The 22,483-nt window shown below is 42.2% G+C and overlaps 1 protein-coding gene across 2 annotated transcripts in view; it reads right to left on the bottom strand.

The window, feature by feature from the left end:
• The window catches only part of sorl1 (sortilin-related receptor, L(DLR class) A repeats containing), a 79,191-nt gene extending 58,656 nt beyond the window's left edge, over positions 1 to 20,535 (bottom strand). For both annotated transcript variants that reach the window (XM_029772848.1, XM_029772847.1), the window contains exons 1-5: positions 20,121 to 20,535; positions 6,342 to 6,458; positions 4,602 to 4,736; positions 1,393 to 1,554; positions 739 to 806 (exon numbers count right to left, since the gene is read on the bottom strand). In XM_029772848.1, the coding sequence (XP_029628708.1) occupies positions 739 to 806; positions 1,393 to 1,554; positions 4,602 to 4,736; positions 6,342 to 6,458; positions 20,121 to 20,504 (866 nt within the window). In that variant the 5' untranslated portion in view covers positions 20,505 to 20,535. The remainder of the gene's footprint in view (positions 1 to 738; positions 807 to 1,392; positions 1,555 to 4,601; positions 4,737 to 6,341; positions 6,459 to 20,120) is intronic.
• Positions 20,536 to 22,483: the final 1,948 nt, after the last annotated feature.

The raw sequence follows: 22,483 nt of genomic DNA on the forward strand, positions 1-22,483 counted from the left end.
AATCATTAACAGATCGGTCAAATCCTTCCAAAGCAGGGCTTTATCTTTTATGGACGGGGTTTGAAAGGAAAATATATGTTTTATGTTTGAATGTGCCACTCTCCTGCCTAGGCCTACTTTATGTGGTGAGAGACACACGGCACTGAAAGTGTCGCAATCATCATCGTTATCAGATTGTTTTAAGCAAGTTTGTTGTTTTTGATGTAGTTGATAGACCTTTTCTCTGCAAACTCTGCACATCTGGCACTCCAGGCAGGCTCAAGCAAACGTTCAAAGTATTTGATAGTGTTTGAAATCTATTTGAACCCAGATCTGATTGATAGCAGGGTTCAAAATCCTTTAGGTGTTACCAGAGTCATCAAGCCATTCACACATAGTGAGCCCCAAATAAAAATCTTGAAAATCAGTCTCTCTCTTCCTCAGGGATGGTAGTGGCATTTTCTTTGCATTGTCATTCAATTACAAGGGCCAATCTAATCTATGTATTTAACTTGGAGAGGCAGGGAGTTAGCTGGCGAGCTGCATGCTTGGTAAGCAGACAGCAATCGGAAGACATTAAGGTCTAGTGAGGGTCAGATGATGGAGGAGGCAGGCAGTCACAGAAAAACAGGAAATGAAGACACACGCACATCCCACCCATCCCTCTCACAGACCGATGCTTTAATGTTTTTCAGACAGTCTGGCACTCAACATCGACAATTGGTTATACTGATGACTGTACAGAGGCATTGATCTTACCAGAAATAGGCCTTCACGTGCTCTTGGATCAACACCCATGTCTCTCCAAAATCGTCAGATTTCCATAGCTGCAAAAATAACAGAGGCGGGGGGTGGGGAGTAAATGTAGGTCAGGGGCTCATTTGCACATGTTGACTCCAGGCTGCATATAACTGGCAGAATGTTTGAGAGTTAACCGTTTTCCATCATTTCTGTTAAGCTGAAACGTGAATAAGTAGTTAGTGGAAAATTCCACAAAATGTCCTCCATATTGTGTTTTTCAGAGAGACAGTTTAGTATATGCAGCTGTGACATTTAATTACTATTTGCATTAAGAAATATTGGCTTTTTTCTCTAGAACACTGTATTATAAACCAAATGCTGAGGGCTATAGTATGGTAATCCAGCATATGGAGTAGAGCCATTAGTCCACATAGGCATCTAACCCCAAACCAAAATGGTGCCACAGAGCTACTGGCAAATCAGTGATCATCATAATAGACACCTCCTGCACAAAGATCTCATCATAAAAAGACTGTTGATCTCAAAGGACTTCCTGGTAACATAGATTTCATAAAACATGCTTACCTCTGCATGTTGTTAATCGTCTACATTTCTGTCCGAGACTTTTTTTAAGACAGTGAAGCAGCATTTCAATAGCAGTCAGTTGAGTACCTGTTTGTTGGGGTGGGAGCTGTCATAGCCCAGGACAAGGTTGGCTCTCTTGCTGTGCAGCAGCAGATCTGTGGGCTTGAAGGGGATGGAGAACCCCTGGATGGTCTTGCAGAAGTCAAAGGAGTTCCAGAGGTAGCTGTTGGTGCTGTCTGCAAAGAGGTACTGGAACAAGAGAAGGACAAGACGGGCCAAGGTTAGTCTAAATACCCACTGGGGTCTGTTCATGAGTGTTAAGGAATGTTAAGATAGAAATATATTGTGTAGAATAGATAGGACATTGTTTCCTGTAGAACAGGGACTCATTCTTGCTCTATACATAGCATTTCTATTTGTACCTGCAACTTTCTAAACTGAATAAACCTGCTAAAACGTCAAGCCTGACTGATTTCAACAAACTAGAATAATAAGAACCGGCCTAATATCTCACCTCCAAATATCTCTTGTCTAGCTATTTCAAAAGACCGTTTGCAAACACCCCCCAAAAAATCTACAGAAATTCAAAGAAATATTCAGAGATATTTAATTTGAAATGCCTAATTACAAATTCAGATTACGTAATTATACAGGAGCTATAATCCCATTTTGTCGATCCTTCCTTTGATCTATTTTTTAATTGCCTTCCCAATAACTCCTCTATTCTCAACAGCCTCCACTTGGAAATGGGACAAATACATTTTTACAAATTAGAAAAAAATAACAAAACAAGTATTCAACCCCTTTGTTACGGTGTATAACATGATATTTGAATGACTACCTCATCTCTGTATTCCACACATACAGATAATTTTAAGGTCCCTCAGTCGATGAAATTCATTAATACACAGATTCATACAAAAATACCAGAGAGGTTTTCCAATGCCTCACAAAAACCTATTGGTAGAGGGGTAAAAAAAGCAGACATTGAATATCCCTTTGAGCATGGTGAAGTTGTTAATTACACTTTGGATGGTGTATCAACACACCTAGTCACTACAAAGATACAGGCATCCTTCCTAACTCAGTTACCGGAGAGAAAGGAAACCACTCATGGATTCCACCATGAGGCCAATGGTGACTTTAATGGCTGTGATAGGAGAAAACTGAGGATGGAACAACAACATTGTAGTTACTCAACAATACTAACCTAAATGACAAAGAAGGAAGCCTGTACAGAATATATTTTCCAAAATATTGCATCCTGTTTGCAATAAGGCACTAAAGTAAAACTGCAAAACATGTGGCAAATAAATTAACTTTATGTCCTAAATACAAAGCGTTAAGTTTGGGGTAAATCCAACACAACACATCACTGAGTACCGCTCTTCATATTTTCAAGCATGGTGGTGGCTGCATAATGTTATGGGTATGCTTGCCATTAGCAAGGACTATAGATTATTTTTTAGGATAAAAATCAAATGAATAGAGCAAAGCACAGGCACAATTCTAGAGGAAAACCTGGTTCAGTCTGCTTTCCAGACACTGGAAGACAAATTCACCTTTCAGAAGGACAATAACCTTACACACAAGGCCAAATATACACTTGATTTGCTTACCAAGAGGACATTGCATGTTCATGAGTGGTCAAGTTACAGCTTTGACTTAAAATCGGCTTGAAAATATATGGCAAGACTTGAAAATGGCTGTCTAGATATGATCAACAACCAACTTGACAGAGCTTGAAGAATAAAATAAAAATAATAAATGTGCAAATATTGAACAATCCAGGTGTGCAAAGCTCTTAGAGACTTACACAGAAAGACTGAAAGCTGTAATCGATGCCAGTGGTGATTCTAACATGTATTGACTCAGTGGGTGTGAATACTTACACATGAAAACATGAAATGACCCCGGGAATAGATAGAACATCACTCAGAAATGCAAAAAAAATATATATAACGTTCAAAATGGGTGAATCTTTCTTTTAAATAGGCAGATCCATAACCAGTCAGACCTAAGTGGTATTATGGACAGAGAGGAACTGATGCTAGATCTGTACTCCTACTCTGAGAAGCTTGCTAAATACTGGCCCTGAATTCAAATGGGAAAGCTCACAGCTCAACGTGCAGATGAGAAGAAACCACTCATTTCCCATCGTAACCATCTCCATGATGTTTGGGAACATGTTGCAGACTAAGAGGGTGGAATCCTCCGGCTGTTATCCGCTGTTATACCAGGCAGCCCTGCCTCGCTCTCTGGAGTCCACCTGTCTGCAGACTGATGGCCCAAGCCTGCAGGGCTCACAAGGCACGCCACACGCGAATGCCTGCCTGCCTGCTAATGGAACAAACTGTGTTTCCCATGCACCCTTACACCTGGCAATAACCTCCACTGGGCTGAGTGCCAGGGGGAACGGCTGGGGGCGGGGCCAGGGCTATGACTCACCGGCACACAATGAGACATAATCAAACACGGCACCGCACCAAACCTCAAGGCACTGCATCGAACAATCTCGAGCTCATGACTGATAACTACGCATGTACACAAGCACACACACCCACCCACTATACAGCTAAATCAACCCTAATAAACCACAAGCTCAATAAAGTGATGTGCCTTGCGCTGGTTGTGCGGAGATGGGAGAACATACGAAAAATAGTTATACACTCAAACTTTGAAAACATAATAAAACTCCTCTATCAGGGCAGTCTTTCGATATAGAGAAAGGTCTAAATACAGTATGTCTTATTATCATACTGTACACTGAGTAGACAAAACATGACAGACTGACCAGGTGAATCCAGGTGGAAGCTATGATCCTTATTGATGTCACCTGTTAAATCAGTGTAGATGAAGGGGAGGAGACAGGTTAAAGAAGGATTTTAAGCCTTGAGACAATTGAGACGTGGATTGTGTATGTGAGCCATTCAGAGGGTGAATGGGCAAGACTAAACATTTAAGGGCCTTTAAACGGGGTATGGTAGTAGGTGCCAGGCACACCGGTTTGTGTTGAGAACTGCAACACTGCTGGGGTTTTCATGCTCAACAGTTTCCTGTGTGTATCAAGAATGGTCCACTACCCAAAGGACATTCAGCCAAATTGACAATTGTGGGAAGCATTGGAGTCAACATGGGCCAACATCCCTGTGAAACACTCGACACCTTGTAGAGTCCATGTCCTGACGAATTGAGGCTGTTCTGAGGGCAAGAGAGGATGCAACTCAATATTAGGAAAGTGTTCCTAATGCTTCATACACTCAGTGTATGTACCTCTATGGTCTTCAGCCACTTACCCTCTTATTGTCAGCAGGGCTGTGGTAGAACTGGGAGATGACCTGCTTGTTCCCGTCTTTCTCCTTCTCCCCACTCAGCTGAAACCTCTCTGAGATGGGGGAGAAGCTGGTTCCATAGTTGTAAGACACGTACACCTACCGTGTGACAGAGGAGAGAGCAATGAGGTGAGAACATGGAAGTCACGGCACATGGTAAACAAATTAAATCCACTATCACTGTACTTTTTGTTGTGATGCTTTTTGGACAGGAAAAATGCTTTTTGATGAAGGACACCTATCCTTGTAGAGGACAAAATCATTTTAGAATGGGTGTATTGGGAGGGGGGCCATTAACTAACTCAGTAAAAGGAATCAAAGCATTTAGGAAGTAGCTACACTTTCCAGCTACAGACTATCTACGGAGAGAAACACAATACTTGGGAAAAAGCTTTGTCCATGTTAAGTGACTAGAGAGTTTAGTGTTCCATTCTGTTCCCTCCTGTCCTGCAGATTCTACCAAAGACAATACACGAGTGAGGTCAGCGCTCTCAGGTTCCCATCAGAGTGCCAGAGAAGAAGGAGTTCAGACCCCAGAGAACAGCACACAAAGACCACTGAATCCACAATGCTGGCTGGAAGTTATGTCGAGGAGCGAAATAAACTGGGAGCGGAGAGAGACACAAAACAAACAATTTTTGTACAAATAAACTGTCCTTCACCAGTGGTATCTCTGCAGTTAAGTATCAACCACTTTTTTTTCAAATGGCATTACATCTTAAGTTAACCCCTTGAGGAACGAGGGAGGTCCTTCTTACACTGTGCACAAAAGCAGTGGGAGGTGCTTGGATTACTGTAAGCTGAGTGTGAGTAACAGGCAGGACAGGGAGCTGATATCATCAAAAGCAGACAGAGTAGAGAGAGAACTATTTTGGTGGTGTAACAGATGGAGGGATTCATCCGTGGCTCAGTGAATCTGATCTGTGAGAGGAGAAGAGTGGAGAGGAAGCACACGGCCGGCTGGCAGGCCATGGCGCCATCTCCTTAGCACAGTGGAACAGGTCCGGGCCCCGCAACACTGACAACACGTGGCCTGTCACTGTCACTGACCAGATGGGCACCCACGCACACACACACACATGCGTGCACGCACGCACGCACGCACACACACAAACACACATGGATACACAAAGACATTACACAGTCAAACTGTGGTTAACACAGTACTATCATTTCTGCCATGATAACTCAAACAAAGGAGTCTAAATTTGAATGGCAAAATCCTATGGGTGTTATCTGAATAGAGGGCAATGTGAATTGAGAGGGAAGACGATTAAAAAGTGGTTAAAAACAACATGTAGGCGTTAGGCTATGTAGTGGTGGATAGGTTCATGGATGTTATTTCCATGCGATTGTGGATCACCATCCCACACAGAAGGTATGTTACTGTACTTACAGGAAATGTAGGCTACTACATTAGTGTACTCACGGGAAGTGTACTACTGTACTCGCAGGAAGTGTTCTACTGTAGTCACAGGAAGTGTATTCCGGTACACAGAGGTGTACTACTGTCTGCGCAGGAAGTGTACTACTGTCTGCGCAGGAAGTGTACTACTGTCTGCGCAGGAAGTGTACTACTGTCTGCGCAGGAAGTGTACTACTGTCTGCGCAGGAAGTGTACTACTGTATGCGCAGGAAGTGTACTACTGTATGCGCAGGAAGTGTACTACTGTATGCGCAGGAAGTGTACTACTGTGTACTCACCGAGCTAGTCTTGGGACCTGCGGCTCCGACACTGTCTCTGGCCAACGCCACGATGACATTGCTCTTCTCCCCGGCCCAGTGCACCACCATCTGGTTATGGGAATCGTTCAGGTTGGCCTGCAAAGAAAAGAACAGTCTCTCAACTGACCTGTTGTATTTTTGTTGTTTGGTCAAAATGCAGCTCAACTCAGAGTCCAATCAATTAAGCAACTATCTGATAAATTACAGAGGCTTTTATATCTGATAAACGTCCTTGGGCCATATCAAATTTGTTATGAAACGCTATTATCAGCTAGACATTGTAATGATTTTGCTGGGTTCGCAGCACCTGCTTCGCTGGTAGAACTCCCTCAGTGAAAGGTTGCTGTACCTTGCCTGGCTGTGTCTGGTGTATTGAACAGAGCTGTTGTGCTTTTCTTTATTCATCCTTCTAACCAGTTAAGCTCACTGGCGCACGTTACTATGGCAACGGACTTTGTGGTCTTATTGTTATGACCTTGTGAGGAGCACCTGGCTAAAGGCTCCTACCTGTGTGTGTGTGAGAGAGAGAGAGAGAGCGACAGTGAGCAGCTTTACCTCACATCGCCCACTTTCAGAGGCCTTCACTGTACCCATTGAAACAACACAATGCTGCTACTAAGTGCTTGTGGTAGATGTAGCAGTGTAAAAGCAGAAGGCACAGCTCAAACAAACACTAACGCTCCATTGGTGCAGCTCTGACATTAAGATCTGTGAAGTGTGAGTCCACAAAAAATATGTCATTTTAATTCCCACTGCCTTTGCCTCTCATCTGAGCGCTCCTCTCTCTCATTCTTAATTTATCATTCTGCAGGGGGCTGTGGCTCTTTAAAAAGCTTGCTTTTCTCCCTTTACTACAGTATTTCTACAGACTTGTACTGTTGACAACACAAAGACTCTAATTTCTGTCTAAATGATGAACAGACGTTCCTCTTCTTTCAGTGGTAACTTTACACCAACTATTGTTACTATGTCTTGTAGACTTAGTAATGGAATGTGATTTCTGCCACAAATTGCTACAAAACAGCCTACAAGAGTTTGTTGTGTGTGTATAAGCATGATTTCAGCAGGAACATTGTAATAAGGCAACTCATTCCATGTAATAACATTCTCATTCCCTGAGATCAGAGTTCCAAAATAGTAGAACAACACTTCTACTAACAGGACTTGTCTAATAAGAAACGCTCATTCAGAACGTTTTAAAACGTTTCACTATGGTGGGCCCTACTGAACACATCCCAGGAGGTCAGCTGAGTCAAAGGCAAGGCCGTCTTCAAGGCTGAGATGACTCTGCAGTAAATCTCAGAGCCTTTTAAGCCTCATTACCCGCGGACCATGTAAAGGGATGCCGGTGTGGTCCTCCTGACACATCTGAATCAGGAGAGTGATGGCACTGGTAAACTGCTGCAAATGGCATCGTGAGACACAATCTATTCATCTCGCCGAGCTCGATAACAAATCAACCATTAACAGGTAATGACGTGAGCGTCACTCAAACCATCTCCAGTTACATGAAGCATTGGACTATGCTTGGGGTTAGGGCCTCAAACTCACTGTTGTCCGTTTGGTCCCAAAAGGTCTGGCTACCATTCGCTAAATCTCATAATACAGCCTTTAGGGTAGATGGGACTGACTGTAACTGCCTTCTACTTAGATTTGTGATAAATTAATAATAGGTCTAATCATTGTGTTTTTAAAGTCTTTGTGTGTAGACATTTTGGGCTACTTCGAGCACAATGACATCTATTGCTTGTGGTCTTGGAAGTGATTGACGTTATTACCAAAGACAGTACAGCATGAAGAGGCTATAACTGCTTCTCCAAAATAAATCCCTGATCACACTTGTAAGCGATGTCATGGCGACGTTGGCTAGCAAAGCTCATGCGTAGAAACACGTAAACGGGTCGAATGGTCGTCTCGTGCCAAACTGCGCATGAGCATGCCGTCAAATCAAAGGCACTACTGCAATATAAAGTTGTTTTCAACAAAATTAAAATGTGTCAGTGTCACTTTCATAAGGTTGGAGTAATAACATTTACCTACTTAAGACATTGGCTCGGATCTAGGTTTTGCCTTTAGATTGAGAAAATTAACAGGTAAGGAAGACATTTTCACTTCCCTCATTGACTTCTCAAACCCCAAATACCGGCCTGGTCTGTTTGTTCTGTTTCGCAAGCGTTCCCAGAAGTCTCTGATGTCACAGAGGCCTTGAAGTAAATGTTGGGCCCGGAAATGTGCCTAACTTCGATAATAGCGTCCTGTTTAACACCAAATGCCAAATGATTTTTAGCATAGAGTCATGATTGCTAGTATGATAGTTAGAAGATAGAAAGAAGTGACCCAGAACATACAAAAGGCAACCAGCAGTCTTCATCAAGCAAGTCCCAGGGATTCTAACAATACAAATTCCTTTGCATTAGTGCATTGACGTAAGCTCTGGTATCACCAGACAAGCCCAAATTATTCAACACCAAGTCAGGAAGAACGTAGGCCTATTTCTCCTTTATATATTTACTTATTTTTCATAGACTCGGCCAAACCTTGAAGGAAACCTTGAAGGAACAGTAAATTAATGTGTCCATAGCTCACGGCTCATGCCCCTTTTGCACTAACCGGACGAAGCTAGATTAATAACAGTTGCAAAACATCATCAGAATGTAAAAGGAAGTATGCAAACCATGCTTTACAAAAGCCAGGAGACGCTTTCGTGGTACCAAAAACAACATTCTCTCCTTTTCTCTTCTCACGTACCCTCCCTTCTTTGAGAAGCATGGTTGTGTTCAGTGGAGAGAAATTGATTTGAAACGAGTGAAACAGGGAGGTAGGCTAATACCTGAGCTTGTCCAAGAAACGCTCATTTTCATATACCGTGGAAAACCGGTTTTGTGCCCTACTAAACGCGACCCTGGTGCTACTACGTCAATCTGTTTCCTCAACAACAGGCAAAGAACAAAATCCAGTAAAATAGGGTGAGTATACATCTCCCCCATCATGCTCTCCTTCATTATTCAAGAGAGCATAATGAACCACTGCTGAAAGAGTGTCACTGTTGGAGCGGCGCTGAACTGCCGATGATACATTAGCATTTTCAAACTACCAGCGTGTATTTTTGGCAGGATGCAGCACAATCAAGCCACTGTCCTCTGACAGTCATGCCACACATTATTTAAAAAAATAAAATATATATACACACACTGGATGATGGCCAACTAGCTGTGACAGGACCTGATATAAATGTGTTATAGGCTAGTTGTTTATCTCCCCATAGTGTAGTCTGGGCCCGGCTATGTTATATAAAAGGGCTGCCCTGCTCTGTGGAATCTCTGAAGTGGGCTCCTTGACAGAGACTAGAGTGTCCTTCTTCACAAGGCTGAATGATAAGTGGGTTAACATGGCAGATCATGGTGCATGTCTCAATGCTGTTGCCAGCTGAAGAGTAGCCAGCCAGCAAAACATTAGTGAGTGCCTGGCACATTCTTTTGGGGTACAATGTGAGAAACAAGCTTGAAGTGAGACTTGAAGTGAACTTGGTGTGTGTACGTACACATTTTACTATACTTGTGAGTACCAGAACTATTCACAAGAATAGTAAACCAACACAAATTCAGAGAAGTGAGGACATTTTGCAGATCCACAATTTTAGGCTTATGGGTTATGTTTAGGGTTAGAATTTGGGTTAGGGTTTAAGGTTAGGGTCAGGGAAAATAGGATTTTGAATGGGAATCAATTGTTGGTCCACAAAAAGTAAGATATACAGTACCAGTCAAAAGTTTGGACACACCTACTCATTCAAAGGGTTTTCTTTATTTTACTATTTTCTACAATGTAGAATAGTGAAGAAATCAAAACTATGAAATAGCACATATGGAATCATGTAGTAACCCCCCAAAAGAAGTGTTAAATAAAAATATTATTTATATTTGAGAATTTTCAAAGTAGCCACCCTTTGCCTTGATGACCGCTTTGCACACTCTTGCCATTCTCTCAACCATCTTCACGAGGTAGACACCTGGAATGCATTTCAATTAACAGGTGTGCCTTATTAAAAGTACATTTGTAGAATTTCTTTCCAACTTTATGCGTTTGAGCCAATCAGTTGTAAAAAAGTAGGGGTGGGGGTGGCTCAGTTGGTAGAGCATGGTGTTTGCAACGCCAGCATGGTGTGTGCAACGCCAGCATGGTGTGTGCAACGCCAGCATGGTGTGTGCAACGCCAGGGTTGTGGGTTCGATTCCCACGGGGGGGCCAGTACATTTTTTTTTTTTTTAAATGCATGAAATGAAATGTATGCATTCACTACTGTAAGTCGCTCTGGATAAGAGCGTCTGCAAAATGACTAAAATGTAGGGAAAAAAAATGTAAATGGTCTTCTACCAAATAGGGCTATGTCCATATTATGGCAAGAACAGCTCAAATAAGCAAAGAGAAACAACAGTTCATCATTACTTTAAGACATGAAAGTCATTCAATTCAGAAAATTTCAATAACTTTTAAAGTTTCTTCAAGTGCAGTCGCAAAATCCATCAAGCGCTATGTTGAAGCTGGCTCTCATGAGGACCGCCAAAGGAAAGGAAGACCCAGAGTTACCTCTGCTGCAGAAGTTCATTAGAGTTAAATGCTTCACAGTGTTCAAGTAACAGACACAACATCAAAATGTTCAGAGGAAAATGTGTGAATCAGGCCTTCATGGTCGAATTGCTGCAAAGAAACCACTACTAAAGGACACCAATAAGATAAAGAGACTTGCTGGGGCCAAGAAACATAAGAAATGAACATTAGACCAGTGGAAATCTGTCCTTTGGTCTGATGAGTCCACAATTGAGATTTTTGGTTTCAACCGCCGTATCTTTGTGAGACGCAGAGTAGGTGAACGGATTATCTCTGCATGTGTGGTTCCCACCGTGACGCATGGAGGAGATGTGATGTGTGCATTCTGCAGCGATACGCCATCCCATCTGGTTTGCGCTTAGTGGGACTATCATTTGTTTTTCAACAGGCCAGTGACCCAAAACCCACCACCAGGTTGTGTAAGGGCTATTTGACCAAGGAGAGTACTGATGGAGTGCTGCATCAGATGACCTGGCCTCCACAATCACCCGACCTCAACCCAATTAAGATGGTTTGGGATGAGTTGGACCGCAGAGTGAACGAAAAGCAGCCAACAAGTGCTCAGCATACGTGGGAACTTCTTCAAGATTGTTGGAAAAGTATTCCTCATTAAGCTGGTTGAGAGAATGCCAAGAGTATGAAAAGCTGTCATAAAGGCAAAGGGTGGCTACTTTGAAGAATCAAAAATATATTTTGATTTGTTTAACACTTTTTTGTTTACCACATGATTCCATGTGTTATTTCATAGTTGTGATGTCTTCACTATTATTCTACAATGTAGAAAACAGTAAAAACAAAAGAAAAACCCTGGAATGAGTAGGCGTGTCCAAACTTTGGACTGGTACTGTTGCTGGTGTGTTCGTTCCTCGGGAGGTTATGTTGGTTCAGCGCAAACATTCATTCAGCTCCAGGTGATTTATAGTTCAGTTGAAGTCGGAAGTTTACATACACTTAGCTTGGAGGCATTAAAACTCGTTTTTCAACCACTCCACAAATTTCTTCAAACTATAGTTTTTGCAAGTCGGTTAGGACATCTACAATGTGCATGACAAGTAATTTTTCAAACAATTGTTTACAGACAGATTATTTCACTTATAATTCACTGTATCACAATTCCACTGGGTCAGAAGTTTACATACACTAAGTTGACTGTGCCTTTAAACCGCTTGGAAAATTCCAGAATAGGATGTCATGGCTTTAGAAGCCTCTGACAGGATAATTTACATAATTTGAGTCAATTGGAGGTGTACCTGTGGATGTATTTCAAGGCCTACCTTCAAACTCACTGCCTCTTTGCTTGACATCATGGGAAAAATCAAAAAGAAAAAAAATCAGCCAAGACCTCAGAATAAAAATTGTAGACCTCCACAAGTCTGGTTCATCCTTGGGAGCAATTTCCAAACACCTGAAGGTACCACGTTCATCTGTACAAACAATAGTACGCCAGTATAAACACCATGAGACCACGCAGCCATCGTACCGCTCAGGAAGGAGACGCGTTGTCTCTTAGAGATGAACACACTTTGGTGCGGAAAGTGCAAATCAATCCCAGAACAACAGCAAAAGGACCTTGTGAAGATGCTGGAGAAAACAGGTACAAAAGTATCTACATCCACAGTAAACCGAGTCCTATATCAACATAATCTGAAAGGCCACTCAGCAAGGAAGAAGCCACTGCTCCAAAACCACCATAAAAAAGCCAGACTACAGTTTGCAACTGCACATGGGAGCAAAGACCATACCTTTTGGAGAAATATCCTCTGGTCTGATGAAACAAAAATAGAACTGTTTGGTCATAATGACCCTCATTATGTTTGGAGGGAAAAGTGAGACGCTTGCAAGATGAAGAACACCATCCCGTGAAGCACGGTGGTGACAGCATCATGTTTTAGGGGTGCTTTGCTGCAGGAGAGACTGGTGCACATCACAAAATAGATGGCATCATGAGGACGGAATATTACGTGGATATATTGAAGCAACATCTGAAGACATCAGTCAGGAAGTTCAAGCTTGGTCGCAAATGGGTCTTCCAAATGGACATTGACCCCAAAAATACTTCCAAAGTTGTGGCAAAATGGCTTAAGGACAACAAAGTCATGCTATTGGAGTGGCCATCACAAAGCCCTGACCTCAATCCTACAGAACATTTGTGGGCAGAACTGAAAGTGTGTGCGAGCAAGGAGGTCTACAAACCTGACTCAGTTACACCAGCTCTGTCAGGAGGAATGGGCCAAAATTCACCCAACTTATTGTGGGAAGCTTGTGGAAGGCTACCTGAAACGTTAAACAATTTAAAAGGCAATGCTACCAAATACTAATTGAGTGTATGTAAGCTTTTGACCCACGTGGAATGTGATGAAAGAAATAAAAGCTGAAATAAATCATTCTCTCTACTATTATTCTGACATGTCACATTCTTAAAAGAAAGTGGTGATCCTAACTGACCTAAGACAGGGAATTGTTACTATGATTAAATGTCAGAAATTGTGAAAAACTGAGTTTAAATGTATTTGGCTAAGGTGTATGTAAACTTCCCACTTCAACTGTACATCCTTCATCTGGCCTTGACAGACTAGCCAAGGCCAGATGAACACACACACACACACACACACACACACACACACACACACACACACACACGCGAGCATTGAAAATGCCCTTTTTGACATACCTTTTCCACATCTGTATTGTTCACCTTCTTTACTGCAAAATGCAGTGAATTCACACCAACTCCTAACTGTAAGTGAGTGTTAAGGGTCAAAAACTAGTCTATGCTTTTTGTCCTGAACGGATCTGTCAGACTGTAGTAAATGATATACAAACACAAAAGAAACCAATGAAATGGATGAAGGGGTCCACGCTGGTATAGCTTGCCAATGCTTGTTCTCTCGCTCGCTGTCACACACACACACACACCGATAGGCCGAAATAATGAATGAGCAACAAGGTGTCAAATACAACTGCAGATATTCAACCATCATTTCTTCATTACGATCAAAGATGATCAGGATTCTGATCGTTTACCATAGCACTTATTTTTCACCGGCACTCACTTTGCTGCAGTTAGCAAACAATAATTGTTCTACTACATTAGGCCTGATCTCTTGAAACTCAACACATAACTGCAAACATATGTATCCTCCTTGCTCACACAGGCTCATAGAAGTAGGCTAGATGAAATGCATCAGAACAAGTCCAGGCACCAGGCAAGTCTAGTCAAATGTATTCATCAAGGCTCCTTATGTGTGACATGATGACCACTATTTAATGAGGAAAATTAGTACAGCCAAGCATTCCCCAAGCCAGACATCACCATGGCACTTGAATAGTGTTCTTATGCACAAACCCCGTTTGATATGTTTACTATGTGTCCTGTGGCAGGGAACCAGATCCTGCTTGCAGTACACCTTCAGAGTATGTCATCTTATTTCCCTGGAGATGTTTGTGAACTGTGGGAAACCATTTACTGGATAGATTGAGCAACTTCAGGAGCGTGTTAAGTAAGGCACGCCCTAGCAAAACAAAATCACTATTGGACAAGTTCAGGTATGACTTCCGCGTTTCACTCTGTTTCAAGACGTTCTGTCTCTGCTGAACACAACCGAGACGCTAGACTAGAGGCTTGGCTCTCTTGTTTGTTTTGAGTGAGAATCTCAACTGGCAGATGCTCAAGACAGATTTCAGTCACACTTCACGCTTGAATTTCACAATCCAGCCCCCTCGATACTGCCTACACCGCAAGTCAAATCAAATCGTATTTTTCATGTGCCGAATACAACAGGTGTAGACCTTAACGTGAACTGCTTACTTACAAGCCCTTAACCAACAATGCAGTTAAGAAAATAAAGTAAAGAAAATATTTACTAACTAAAGTATAATTTTTGTAGTTTTTTTAAGTAACAATAAAGTAACTATAATGAGGCTATATACAGTGATTAACCGGTACCGAGTCAATGTGGAGGGGTACAGGTTAGTCGAGGTAATTTGTACTTGTAGGTAGGGGTAAAGTGACTATGCATAGATAATAAAACAGCAAGTAGCAGCAGTGTAAAAACAAAGGGGGGGTATCAATGCAAATAGTCCGGGTTGCCATATGATTAATTGTTCAGCAGTCTTATGGCTTGAGGGTAGAAGCTGTTAAGAAGCCTTTTGGACCTAGACTTGGCGCTCCGGTACCGCTTGCCGTGCGGTAGCAGAGAAAACAGTCTATGACTTGGGTGACTGGAGTCTGACAATTCTTTGGGCCTTCCTCTGACACCGCCTAGTATATAGGTCCTGGATGGCTGGAAGCTTGGCCCCAGTGATGTACTTGTCTGTACGCACTACCCTCTGTAGCGCCTTACGGGCTGATGCCGAGCGGTTGCCGTACCAGGTGGTGATGCAACCGGTCAGGATGCTCTGGATGGTGGAGCTGTATAACTTTTTGAGGATCTGGGGACCCATGCCAAATCTCTTCAGTCTCCTGAGGGGGAAAAGGCATTGTTGTGCGCTCATGTTGAGGGAGAGCTTGTTGTCCTGGCACCACACTGCCAGGTCTCTGACCTCCTCCCTATAGGCTGTCTCATCATTGTCGGTGATCAGGTCTACCACCATTGTGTCATCAGCAAACTCAATGATGATGTTGGAATCGTGCTTGGCCACACAGTCGTGGGTGAACAGGGAGTACAGGAGGGGACTAAGCACGCACCCCTGAAGGGCCCTGTGTTGAGGATCAGCGTGGTAGATGTTGTTGCCTACCCTTACCACCTGGGGGCAGCCCGTCAGGAAGTCCAGGATCCAGCTGCAGAGGGAGGTGTTTAGTCCCAGGGACCTTAGCTTAGTGATGAGCTTTGAGGTTACTATGGTGTTGAACGCAGAGTTGTAGTCAATGAATAGCATTCTCAAATAGGTGTTCCTTTTGTCCAGGTGGGAAAATCAGTGTGGAGTGCGATTGAGATCGTGTCATCTGTGGATCTGTTGGGGCAGTATGCGAATTAAAGTGGGTCTTGGGTTTCCGGGATGATGATGTTGATGTGAGCCATCACCAGCCTTTCAAAGCACTTCATGGCTATCGACGTGAGTGCTATGGGGCTGTAGACATTTAGGCAGGTTACCTTCGCTTTCTTGGGCACAGGGACTATGGTGGCTTGCTTGAAACAGGGAGGGGAGAGGTTGAAAATGTCAGTGAAGACACTTGCCAGTTGGTCCACGCATGCTCTGAGTACAGGTCCTGGTTATCCGTCTGGCCCCGCGGCCTTGTGAATGTGGACCAGTTTAAAGGTCTTGCTCACATCGGCTACGGCGAGTGTGACAACACAGTCATCCAGGACAGCTGGTGCTCTCATGCATGCCTCAGTGTTGCTTGCCTCAAAGCAAGCGTAAAAAAGGTATTTAGCCCATCTGGTAGGCTTGCGTCACTGGGCAGCTTGCAGCTGGGTTTCCCTTTGTAGTCCGTAATAGTTTGCAAGCCTTGACACATCCGACGAGCATCAAAACCGGTGTAGTAGGATTCAATCTTAGTCCTGTATTGACACTTTGACTGTTTGATGGTTCGTCTGAAGGCATAGCGGGATTTCTTAGAAGAGTCCGGATTAGTGTCCCGCTCTATCCTTTAGCTGGGTGCGGATGTTGCCTGTAATCCATGGCTTCTGGTTGGGATATGTACGCACGGTCACTGTGGGGACGATGTCGTCAATGTACTTGTTGACGAAGACGCTGACTGAGGTAGTATACTCCTCAATGCCATTGGATGACTCCCGGAACATATTCCAGTCTGTGCTAGCAAAACAATCCTGTTGCGTAGCATCCGCGTCATCTGACCACTTCCATATTGAGCGAGTCACTAGTACTTCCTGCTTTAGTTTTTGCTTGTAAGCAGGAATCAGGAGGATAGAATTATGGTCAAATCTTCCAAATGGAGGACGAGGGAGAGCTTTGTACACGTCTCTGTGAGTGAAGTAAAGGTGGTCTAGAGTTTTTTTTCTGGTTGCATGTGACATGCTGGTAGAAATTAGGTAAAACGGATTTAAATTTGCCTGCATTAAAGTCCCCGGCCACTAGGAGCACCACTTCTGGATGAGCATTTTCTTGTTTGTTTATGGCCTTTTTCAGCTTGTTGAGTGCGGTCTTAGTGCCAGCGTCGGTTTGTGGTGGTATATAGACGGCTACGAAAAATATAGATAAAAACTCTCTTGGTAGTGTGGTCTAATCAAATCAAACTTTATTTGCCACATGCACCGAATACAACAAGTGTAGACTTTACCATGAAATGCTTACTTACAAACCCTTAACCAACAGTGCAGTTCAAGAAGAAGAAAGTCTACAGCTTATCAAGAGGTACTCTACCTCAGGCGAGCCATACCTCGAGACTACCTTAATATTAGACATTGCGCACCAGCTGTTATTGACAAAAAGACACACACCCCCACCACTGTTCTTACAGAACATAACTGTTCTGTCCTGCCGATGCACGGAAAACCCAGCCAACTGTATATTATCTGTGTCGTCGTTCTGCCACGACTCGGTGAAACATAAGATATTACAGTTTTAAATGTCTCGTTGGTAGGATAGTCTCGAACAGAGCTCATCCACTTTATTCTCCAGTAATTGCACGTTGGCCATTATAGTGGATGGAAGAGGTGGGTTACCCACTCGCAGACAAATTCTCACAAGGCACCCTGATCTCCGCCCCCTTTATTTCCTTATTTTCTTCATGTGAATGATGGGGATTTGGTCCTCATCTGGGAGCAGCATTATATCCTCGCTTCAGACTCATTAATGAAAAAATCTTCATCCAGTTATTAGGTGAGTAATCTCTGTTCTGATATCCAGAAGCTCTTTTCGGTCATAAGAGACAGTAGCATCAACATTATGTACAAAATAAGTTACAAACAATGCGAAAAAACACAAAATAGCACAATTGGTTAGGAGACCGTAAAATGGCAGCCATCCCCTTGGGTGCCATTCTTTGTCTCAGAGTTTGTTTTTTCTACTTCCTTTCCTAATTTTTTTGAGCTCATTATTAGGAATGAACTTTAAACCAACATTCCACATTCCTTACTTAAACTAACAAACTGATTAATTGTATCAACATTTCACACACACTGACAACATCCGATACAGATTTGTACAACAATTAAATTTAAAGGGAGAATTATATATCTATATAGGTTAGCATTTCGCTACACTTGCATTAACATCTGCTAACCATGTGTATGTGACCAATAAAATTGGATTTGTTTTGATTTGATATGGCTAGGGACGGGGGACTGAAAGCTTACTTAAACGCCAAAATAGCAGCCATACAGTTTCTACAAATAGCCTACCGTATTTATTTATAAACAAATAAAGTATGTACCTTTTTGTGCATTTTTGGCAAACATTTTGGGCATTGTCGCTGCAGCACCTTTAGAAACATCTAGGCTGAATCCCATGAGTGCCTTGTCTAATGAACAAAACAATTTAATCCCTGAAGATATTGGCTTTCCTCTACTGTCACAGAAGAGACACTGACTGTTCAGAACAAAACATGACATCTGACCAGCAGAGGAATTATTTCCAAAGTTGATCACATAAGCAACCCTGTTTGTTCCAATTTGAGGTTGTGTGGAATGCGGCGCAACCACCAGTGACTTTTAGTTTCATTTTAAGGAATACTGAAGAGCTGACTACCTTAATAAATAACAAATCACATTATGGAGACACTCAGCAATGCAACCTGACTCTTACAGACTTGATATCATTGGCCACTTTAATAAATAGAACACTAGTCACTAAGAATGTTTACATATCTCGCATAACTCATCTCATTTGTATATACTGTATACTACACTATTATCTATTGCATCTTAGCCGCTCTGTCACTGCTCATCCATATATTTTTATATTTATATATTCTTATCCCATTCCCTTACTAGACTGTGTGTATTAGGTTTTGTGGTGGAATTGTTGATATGACCTGTTAGATACTGCTGCACTGTCGGATCTAGAAGCATAAGCATTTCACTACACTCACAATCACATCTGCTAACCATGTGTGTGTGACCAATAAAATTTGATTTGATTCATCATACACAACAGCCCCAACATCTTACAGAAATCAATAACAAAAATGTAATATACAAAGACTGCCACTATTGGCTCTTCGCAATATTTCCACCCTCCAATATGGCATGCATGTCCACATGGTGAAGACTAGTGGCAGTCGTGCCTAATTAGAATTGTGTTGTTGTTCACTGTCATCAACTGTGTGATTGTGGTGACATGCTGTGATCACGGGGTTTCAGAAAAACTGGTCAAATAAACATAAATACTGCATTAGCTTGGTCAAGAAGAGAATTCAAAGACTTTGTGCAATACATGTGTGTGTAACAGTCTGTTGGTAGACAGTACAACGGAGGGTTTGTTTACTAGATGGACTGACGTCATTGAATAGGTTATGCCAGTGCTTTCTATGGTAGAAAAGCGCCCGCCATGGCATCGTATGCTGAAAGGGGACAGTCTGTGTTAAAAAGTCGAGTAGCTATCTCGCTACCTAGCTACGGTGGTACTGATAATCACGCACTTGGCAATAAACTAGACTGACTTCGAAAGCCTGGCTTTGGCTATTTGCTCTTCACCTCTCCTCGTCAAGGGTCGTGCGTGAAATGAGAGCCATACAGCAGGGTTCCCCAACTGGCGGCCAGCGGGCCGAATTTGGCCCACGGGTGGTTTTATTTGGCCACTATTAAAAATATAATAAAAAATTTAAAAAATACTCCAAGTGATTTTCATTTAAGAAATCTGTTCAAATATTCACACGAATAATAGAGATACACGTGATCGTATACACACGTAAGCAAGGTTTGAAATTATGTTTTAGTCAAACATTATATAATGTTTGGGCTTCTTGCGGTCAATTCTTGCGGTCAATGCAGTTTCCAAATTATTTGTAATTATGTTCAGGTCCCCGACCATCCGCACAAGAAAAAAATTGGCCCGCAGCTGAATATAGTTGATGATCCCTGCCATTGTGTTTCTGAGTTCCGTTACTAAACTAGCTAGGTAGTTAACGTTAGCTGCTAAACCTAACTAGCTACTGTAGCTAACTGTAGATAGCCTTACGAGTGTGACGAGAGACCAGCTAGCTAGCTGCTTTCAGTAGAATTGTAGATACACTGGAAAAGTAATGCATTACCTGTCCATACACCTTTGGCACGGGTGGCTGGACTGCACTCCGCCGAATGCGATGCTGATACATGCCCGAAGCTCTGTCTTCCCTTGCATTACGTGCAGCTCGTCGTTTCGCATCGGCGCCTATTCCATGGATACATTCTTCATTTGCGTTCACCGTAGAAAAACCCCTGTCCTGCGGTAGCAATAACCGCTGGTCTCGATGAAGACGAAGGGTGGAGGAAAATGTACCAGGAGCGAAGAAAAATAACAAATATATTGTAAATCTAAGAGGGGACAGCATCTTTACTGTCTGTCTTGTCGCCATGTTTGTGTATGTTTCGTTTGGGTAACTAGAAGTGCTCCTTCGAGAAGCGATTGGAGTACGCGTAGGAGGCACCCCCATCATCCCCCTCTCCTAAGCAAAGTATGCTAGTTGCACTGGGCAAGTTCGTTTTGCATGTCTCGGTGCGTCGGGTGGGTGGAGACTTCACGTAAGGACCAATGGAATGTCTAAAATGTATAAACTCCGGACATCACGGGCACCGGGCAATGGAAAATGAACTCGCCCATTGTTAGCGACTTTTTGGTATATTGAATGAGTTTGCATTTATGGATGCACTTGAAAAATATCCAACATCATATACAACCAATGATGTATATCTAAATCATTGTATACAACACTACATGACAAATCCTTACACATGTACCAACCCAAAAAAATCAGAATGACGAAAATCTAAAAAGTCTGAAGGACAAAGTTCAAACGGCCCAAAATAAACTAATGAGAAGTATAGGCCTACTCAAGCTCAGCCGTAGGACGCACATTGGTCTTAATCTTGTTGTACATGATAGAACTTGCCCCCAGTTACCTGTCTGGTTATTTTAATTTCATTAGAGACTCTCCTAGCCATCACACCAGAGCCAGTGTTCCCAATATCAGATTGCTGCGCTATAGGAGCATAGCTGGAAAAAAGCTATTTCTTAACACTGGTGGAGATGAATTGAATGGTGCACCAAACCATAAAACCATCCCTACACTAGGGATTTTTAAGATAAACCTGAATAGATAGTTTATGGGCAAAATGCTTTAAAACTGCATAGGCTTAAAGCAGTAGTTCCCAACCTTTTTCAGTTATTGTACCACCAACTGAATTTTGCTCTGCCCCTGAAGTACCCCTCGTGTATTTTACCAGTAGGGTTATGGTTTCATTTGTCTTTTCAAGTACCCCCTGTGGATAGGCCAAGTACCCCTGGTTGGAAAATACTGGCTTAAATAAAGTATAATTGTTTCAGCTAACATTATTTGGTCATCTATTTTATTCCTTATACGGTTTATTCCCTTTTGATGAGGTGTATTTGAGATTAATTTTGTTTTCATTTTATAATCTTGTGTATATTTAGTTTTTATGTATTTTCAAACGAACCACAATGGAAAAAAGTTGTACACTTTTTTGTCATCCTCAATGCTTTTAATGCCCTTGTGCTGTATCCATGTGTGTGGTGTATTGTGTTTAAAATTGTCAACAACAAAAAAAGCTAAGCAAAGAACACTTGAAATTGCATTCAATTTACAACTGTCTTGATAACCTACGCTAAATAAATATGTCCCCAGAAAGCAAAGCTTTTCCTTGTATATAACTCACCATTATCATTATTATCTACAAGGGGAATAGAATAGATCAGAACGGAATAAAGCAGCTATGTTCACACAAACAAGTATCTTAGGTCTCACTCCCACCACTGGATAATAGGCAGACATGACAAATCACACAACATAACCTATTGTACTGTAAATGCACGAAAACAGAACCTGTGCTTATATCACATGCAGAGTCAACATGACAGTTGTCTCCAACTGAGTACATTAGCAACAGGATTTGATATAAAGTAAAGTGGATATTGGTGCTTTTTCACTGTGTTTCTTCATTGATTCGGTGAGACACTTTCACAATAGATTGTAAAACAAATGTGTCTTAGAGACAACAAGCTACATATGGGTTATTGTTATAAAAACGGGAGTGACATAGATATATTGTAGGTAGACTTTAGGAAAAATCTGAAATGATCTGGAGGTCACCAGTAATTCCTGTGTGTGACTTTTGACTTGAAAAAAGGCTAGCCACTTACAATAATTTACTCTCAGTCAATTAGATCCTTACACATGCAGATTGTTCTACTGCACATTGCTCGTTATTTACCCACAGACAGAGAGGTGTGGAAAGGGACATAGACGTTGCCATGGGAGATCCCTAAGGGCCTGCACATACATCTTGCAAGGGGAGGAGATCTTCAGTAGTTACAGTGCCTTCAGAAAGTATTCAGACCCCTTGACTTTTCCCACATTTTGTTAGGATACAGCCTTTTTATAAAATGGATTAAATTGTT

Source organism: Salmo trutta, chromosome 13, assembly GCF_901001165.1.
Source record: "Salmo trutta chromosome 13, fSalTru1.1, whole genome shotgun sequence".
Classification (NCBI taxonomy): domain Eukaryota; kingdom Metazoa; phylum Chordata; class Actinopteri; order Salmoniformes; family Salmonidae; genus Salmo; species Salmo trutta.